General features: G+C 52.1%; 1 protein-coding gene and 1 long non-coding RNA gene across 5 annotated transcripts in view; one reads left to right on the forward strand and one right to left on the reverse strand.

Annotated features, from left to right (window-relative positions):
* LOC112069433 (alkyldihydroxyacetonephosphate synthase, peroxisomal-like) overlaps positions 1-7,589 on the reverse strand; it is a 48,964-nt gene that overhangs the window by 13,048 nt on the left and 28,327 nt on the right. For 3 of the 4 annotated variants that reach the window (XM_024136773.2, XM_070438550.1, XM_070438551.1), the window contains exons 15-16: positions 4,414-4,483; positions 1,465-1,526 (exon numbers count right to left, since the gene is read on the reverse strand). In XM_024136773.2, the coding sequence (XP_023992541.1) occupies positions 1,465-1,526; positions 4,414-4,483 (132 nt within the window). Of the gene's footprint in view, positions 1-1,081; positions 1,102-1,464; positions 1,527-4,413; positions 4,484-7,589 lie in introns of all 4 variants that reach the window. The other variant, XM_070438552.1, reaches the window with a different exon arrangement.
* On the forward strand, positions 2,064-2,314 carry LOC139024106 (uncharacterized). The gene is made up of 3 exons (XR_011475339.1): positions 2,064-2,126; positions 2,165-2,192; positions 2,235-2,314. It is a non-coding gene; the product is annotated as an uncharacterized lncRNA (long non-coding RNA).

Genomic DNA, 7,589 nt, shown 5'->3' on the forward strand with positions numbered 1-7,589 from the left:
ATCCTAAGAAAGACAACACAGGAAACATATCATGAAGATAATACAACACAGGAAACATATCATGAAGATAATATCCTGAAGAAAGACAACACAGGAAAACATATCATGAAGATAATACAACACAGGAAACATATCATGAAGATAATATCCTGAAGGAAAGACAACACAGGAAACATATCAGAAGATAATACAACACAGGAAACATATCATGAAGATAATATCCTGAAGAAAGACAAACACAGGAAAAACATATCATGAAGAAATTAACAACACAGAAACATATCATGAAGAATAATACAAACACAGGAAACATATCATGAGGATAATACCCTGAAGACAGACAACACAGAACATATCATGAAGATAATATCCTGAAGACAGACAACACAGGAAACATATCATGAAGATAAATCCTGAAGACAAGACAACACCAGGAAAACATATCATGAAGATATATCCTGAAGAAGACAACACCAGGAAACATATCATGAAGATAATACAACACAGGAAACACTATCATGGAAGAATCATGAAGACGTGATGAAAGCCATGTCTGCTTCATGACACCCTATTCCCTACAGAGTCCTACAGGCCCTGGTCAAAAGTAGGGCACTAAATAGGGAATAGGCTGCACAACACCATGATTTAACACAGTATAACAGGAGCCGCTGAGCTCTCGGAGTTTGAGAAAAGGTGACCTCTGGCCATGAACAGTGGAGTACATTGACAGACAGACAGAGAGTGGAGACTGCAGCAGTGCTAGGTAGACTGCATTATGCAGACTGCAGCAGTGCTAGGTAGCTGTAGCTGGGAGAGACTGGCTCACTCTCCTCTAGGCATGTGCAGCAGAGTGTGGAGAGATGGAGGAGGGGTAATGATCCCTGAACATTTGCTGGTCTGCACGCCTGATCCCTGGCTCCCCCCTCAGGCAGTCTACACAGTGGACTGCCCCCCCCCCCCCCCCTCCCCAGGCAGTCTACACAGTGAAACACTAGCATGCCTGTGTTGGTGTCTGAGTGTGGAAGAGAGGGGGGGGGCGTCCTCATGTGTGGGAAGAACTGTGGTTTTCTAACGGAAAGGGTTTTACACCAAATTAACAGGCTGACCCAATAATGTTGGCGATTCCTGTTCCATGTTCCTACTGGCTGTCTCACTCTATCCTCTCTTCCTCCAGCAGTGTCAGACAGTCTTCCTTCCACACACACACACACACACAACACACACAACACACACACACACACACACACACACACACACACACACACACACACACACACACACACACACACACACACACACCACACCACACACACACACACACACACCACAACCAGTTAATGGAGAGAGAAGGCAGGTGAGTGAGTGAGTGAGTGAGAAGAGAGCTGAGCTCTTCAAAATGACTGTGTGAGAAGAGTGTCACACCATCAGAGATACTTGTTAATTTAACAAAAGGTTCAACCTCACCTGTCCCAAGGCACCGATGTCTCAAAGGATTCTGCGACCACACAGTAGTCCATCCCCAAGTCCTGTTGATAAAATTTGGATTTTAAAAAAAAAGGGGGACAATTTGTAAAAAATAAAAGTAACTAAATGGTGTTTCAGAATAAAAAAAACATTTTTTTAAACTGCGGATTTTCACTGAGGCAATTACTCGTGCCATGATAGCGAGGATGACAACATGACATCCCTGACTAAACGGGAGAGGTCAATTCTCAGAGGTCACATTCTGCAGCCTTTGTTTTTTTAACCTTTTATTTAAACTAGGCAAGTCAGTTAAGAACAAAGTCTTATTACAATGATGGCCTAACCCGGCCAAACCCGGACGACGCTGTGGCCAATTGTGCGCCGCCCTATTGGACTCCCAATCACGGCCGGATGTGAGTATAGTGTACGTTTCCTTCTATCTCTGGACACTGGAGAAAGAGGGGAGAACACGTGGAAACAGAGTGGGAGAAGGAGGAGAGGGAGACCACGTGGACAGAAGTGGGAGAAGAGAGAGGGGAGAAGGAGGAGGGGAGACCACATGGGAACAGAGGGGGAGAAGGAGGAGAGGGAGACCACGTGGAACAGAAGGGAGGGAAGGAGAGAGGGGAGAAGGAGGAGAGGGGAGACCACATGGGAACAGAGTGGAGAAAGGAAGGAGGAGAGAGACCACGTGGAACAGAGTGGAGAAGGAGGAGAGGGGAGACCACGTGGGAAACAGAGGGGGAGAAGGAGGAGAGGGAGGAGACCAGAGTGGGAGAAGGAGGAGAGGGGAGACCACATGGGAACAGAGGGGGGAGAAGAGGAGAGGGAAGACCACGTGGGAACAGAGGGAGAAAGAGGAGAGGGGAGAAGGAGGAAGAGGAGAACCACGTGGGAACAGAAAGTGGGAGAAGGAGAGAGGGGAGAAGGAGGAGAGGGAGACACGTGGGGAGACAGAGAGGGGAAGGAGGAGAGGGGAGAACCACGTGGGAACAGAGGGGGAGAAGGAGGAGAGGGGAGACCACGTGGGAACAGAGGGGAGAAGGAGGAGAGGGGAGACCACGTGGGAACAGAGGGGAGAAGAGGAGAGGGAGACCAGAGTGGGAGAAGGAGGAGAGGAGACCACATGGGAACAGAGGGGAGAAGGAGGAGAGGGGAGACCACGTGGAACAGAGTGGGAAAGGAGGAGAGGGAGAAGGAGGAGAGGGAGACCACTGGGAACAGAGTGGGAGAAGGAGGAGAGGGAGAAGGAGGAGACCACATGGGAACAGAGGGGGAGAAGGAGGAGAGGGGAGACCACGTGGGAACAGAGAGGGGAAGGAGGAGAGGGAGACCATGTGGGAACAGAGGAGAGGGAGACCACGTGGGAACAGAGGGGGGAAGGAGGAGAGGGGAGACCACGTGGGAACAGAGGAGAGGGGAGACCACGTGGGAACAGAGGAGAGGGGAGACCACGTGAGGAAAACAGAGGATGAGGAGACCACGAGTCGGGAACAGATGGGGAGAAACGGGGAAACTGAGTGGAAAAGAGGAGGGAGCAGCGAGCGAATGTGGGACACTATGCGTGAGCAGAGGGAGAAAGGAGCAGGAGACCACGCTGGCGAACAGAGGGGAGAAGGAGGCATGAGAGTGAACGTGGAACTAGCAGGAGGGTGGACCAAAGCGGAGAGGAGTACTACAAGATGGTTCGTCTAGGATTGGAGACCATGCACCATGGATAACATGAACAGTCTCTATTTCAATGGCTATTCGAGAGGCGGAGAGAGGAGGGACGAGCCACCACGTGGCGAACAATTGAGGGCTGTAACAAGAGTACAGCGGAGTCAGGAAGATGACCACGTTGAACAAGGAGGAGAAGGAGAGAGGGGAGAAGGATGAGAGGCGAGAACACTGGTGGAGAAGGAGGAGATTACACCGTTAGAACAGAGCCCTGGGAAGCAAGGGAGGAGAGCGGAGAGAACAGAGGGGCAGAACCGAGAACACACGGGTTGAGAAGGAGACGACGAGGGAGAACACCTGAGAAGAATGAAGGAGAGGCGGAGACCACTGTGGGGAGAAGGACGGAAGGGACGATGAACAGTGGGGAGAATGGCAGCGCAGAGCGAATATGATATTGAGCCGTTAACCGCTCTATTCAGTTCTAGGGTGCAGCCTTGAGAACACTAAACGAAGTCGGCCAGTATACAAGGAGAAGAGAGTGAAGGAGACTGATGGAAGGGAACCACCTCTGCGGAAACAAGAGCGGTTGAGCCCACCTGAGAAGTGAACCCATGAGGAGAAACCCACGTGGTACATCTACTTAGTACGGGTAGTGATGAAGGTATGAAGGATGGAGAACCAACGACTTGAAGACAGGGTTTCTAGCCATATTTCATCGGTGGAGAGAGAAGGAGGAGAAGGGGGAACACGTCTCAGGGAACAGAGCTGGGAGAGCGAGGAGCAGTGGAGAACAAGATGGAGTGAGAGTTAGGCAACACCACTATGGAGGAAGAAGAGACGATGGGGACTGATCACTACAGTCCAAAGGAGGAGAGGGAGAACGAAGGGGAGAGGGGGTCCAGACGCGGAGAACACGTGGTGGGAGAAGGAGGAGCAGGGCGCTGTAACAGGTGTGAGAACGAGGCAGGAGGGCGAGGACCACAGTAGCCCGAAACAGAGGCCGAGGGATATGGCCAGAGGAAGGAGGAGAGGGGAGACCACGTGGGAACAGAGGAGACCACGTGGGAACAGAGGGGGAGAAGGAGGAGAGACCACGTGGGAACAGAGGGGGAGAAGGAGGAGAGGGGAGACCACGTGGGAACAGAGTGGGAGAAGGAGGAGAGGGGAGATTGATTTACATTTACATAAGCATTTCACTACACTCGCAATAACATCTGCTAACCATGTGTATGTGTCCAATACAATTTGATTTGAGAAGAGGGGAAGAACAGAGGGGGAGATGTGACCCACCCGGAGGTAAGCGATGACAAAGGTCAGTATGTAGCCTCTCTGCCCATTGTCCTCTCCAGCTGCCAGGCCCCTGGAAACAGATAACAGGGTCCATATTTAAAAACAGATTCCTCTCTGGCCCGGTCAACTCCCTCTGACCACAGATGCCGGTGGTGCCCGTCACTTCCCCAATGCACAGGTCAATGATTGGATCTCCGTGCATCCCTGCAAGTCACCCACACATCCATCACCCGCCGCGGGTAATCAAATGTTAATCTAATACTAAAAATCAGGAAGTGCTCATTAGGAAAACACTGTATTGATTTAGCTGTTCTTGTTCTTTTTCCCATGTTTCCTAAAAACAAACAGACCCAGCCAATCTATCACAGGCGCTCGACAGGCGATGGTTGACTTGAAATAATGGAGAAAAAATATATAATAAAATGCACCGCCTGGTAGGTGAGGCCTTTTCAATGATTAAACTCATGAATTGTTTAGGGATATTGCCCGAGGGCACTAAGCCTGTGACCTTGAGGAATGGACTGGAAGCTGTGCACTGGGCCAGGAACTTACACAATCCATAGGGTCACCAACAATATAATGGAATTTGTCATTAGGTGGTGTTTTAATGAAAGGTTTGTTTATGATGACTAGGTCCTCTCCAAATACTACTCCTGCACAATCCCCCCTTCCTGATGCGTGTAAACATTGGACTATAAACTGTGCCTTCCTGTATTATAGTGATGCTAAAAATGTTTATTCTATTCTACTGAGCCATTTACTTTATGTTCTTATATTTGATTATTGTTGTTGTTGCATTGTCGAGAAGGAACCTGCAAGTAAATATTTCTTTGTACGGTATACACCACGCGTATCCTGTCGGGACGGTGTACACCACGCGTGTCCTGTCGGGACGGTGTACACCACGCGTGTCCTGTCGGGACGGTGTGCACCACGCGTGTCCTGTCGGGACGGTGTACAGTGTGCACCACGCGTATCCTCGGACGGTGTGCACCACGCGTATCCTGTCGGACATGTGACACCACGGCGATATACCTGTCGGACAGTGTCACCACGCGTATCCTGTCGGACAGTGGCACCACGCGTATCCTGTCACGGACCCACCAGTGTAGCACACGCTATCCTTCGGGGTGTACACCACGCGTATCCTGTCGGACGGTGTACACCACGCGATTCCTGTCAGGACATGCATCACCACGCGTATCCTGTCGGACATGTGCACCACGCGTATCCTGTCGGAGACATGTGTGCACCACGCGTATCCTGTCGGGAACCACGTGTTGCACCACGCGTATCCTGTCGGGAACAGTGTGCACCACGCATATCCGTCGGACAGTGTAGCTCACCACGCTAAATCCTGTCGGGACAAGGTGTGACCACGCGTATCCTGTCGGGAACATTGCCACCACCGTATCCTGTCGGGACAGTTGCACCACGCGTATCCTGTCGGACAGTGTGCACCACGCTGCCATCTGTCGAAACAGTGTACACCACGCGTTATCCGTCGGGACAGTGCACCACGCGTATCCGTCGGCGACGGTTTGCACCACGCGTATCCTGTCGACTGTTGCACACGCGATCCGACGGAGTCGTGCACCGACGTACCTGTGCACCAGCCCGTATCCTGTCGGACAGTGTACAACCACGCTATCCTGTCGGACATGTGCACCACGCGTATCCTGTCGGACTGTGCACCACGCGTATCCTGTCGACAGGGACACCACGCGTATCCTTCGGACAGGCTGTACACTACCGCACAGTGTGACACCACGCGTATCCTGTCGACAGTGTGCACCACGACGTATCCTTCGGGACAGTGTGCACCACGCGTATACCTGTCGGTGAAACAGTGTGCACCACGCGTATTCCTGTCGGACAGTGTGCACCACGCTATATCCTGTCGGACAGTGTGCAACACAGCGTATCCTGTCGGGACAGTGTCACACACCGCGTATCCTGTCGGACAGTGTACACCACGCGTATCCTGTCGGGACAGTGTGCACCACGGCGTATCCTGTCGAACGTGTGCACCACGCGTATCCTGTCGGACAGTGTGCACCACGCGTATCCTGTCGGACGGTGGCACCACGCGATCCTGTCGGACTGTGCAACCACGCGTATCCTGTCGGGACTGTTGCACCACGCGTATCCTGTCGGACGGTGTGCACCACGCGTATCCTGTCGGACGGTGTGCACCACGCGTATCCTGTCGGACGTGTGCACCACGCTATCCTGTCGGACGTGTGCACCACGCGTGTCCTGTCGGACGGTGGCACCACGCGTATCCTGTCGGACGGTGTGCACCACGCGTATCCTGTCGGACTGTGCACCACGCGTATCCTGTCGGGACGTGTCCACCACGCGATATCCTGTCGGACAGTGTGCACCACGCGTATCCTGTCGGACGTTGCACCACGCGTATCCTGTCGGGACGGTGTACACCACGCGTGTCCTTCGGACGTGTGCACACGCGTTTCCTGTCGGACGGTGTACACCACGCGTGTCCTGTCGGACGGTGTACACCACGCGTACATACGTCTAATAAAACTTGAAACTAGGATGTGGTCCAGGAAGAGGAGAGTGAGTTGCTACAGTATGATCTGTTCTTCTGTAATGTGTGAACTGTGTGGCTCCTGGCGGGTTGGGGCCCAGCCCAGCAGCCCTCAGAGAACCTCAGACAGGGGCTTCGCAGCACAGCTTCACTACCAAGTCACTAACACGGACTCTTTTGGGACAACACACACACACGTGTATATATTAATTAGTTTTGCCTTTCAGTTGTCTACAGGGTTGTTACCAGTCTCCGGGTGGCGCAGTGGTCTAGGCACTCATCGCATGCTAGCTGCGCCACCAGAGTCTCTGGTTCGCGCCCAGGCTGGGCTGGGTCGCCCCAGGCTCTGTCGCAGCCGGCCGCAACCGGGAGACCCGTTGGCGACGCACAATTGGCATAGCGTCGTCCGGGTTAAGGAGGGTTTGGCCGGTAGGGATATCCTTGTCTCAGTATGTAAAAATGAATAAAATGATTGCACTCTACTGTAAGTCGCTCTGGATAAGAGCGTCTGCTAAATGACTAAAATGTTTTTTTTTTAAATGTAAAAATGTTTACAAAGAAAAAGTTTCCTGAATTCCACAAGAAAGAATGAACATGTAGGGGAAGTCAAAGACCCAGGTTTGTT

This window comes from Salvelinus sp. IW2-2015, unplaced genomic scaffold (genome assembly GCF_002910315.2).
Source record: "Salvelinus sp. IW2-2015 unplaced genomic scaffold, ASM291031v2 Un_scaffold1011, whole genome shotgun sequence".
NCBI lineage: Eukaryota > Metazoa > Chordata > Actinopteri > Salmoniformes > Salmonidae > Salvelinus > Salvelinus sp. IW2-2015.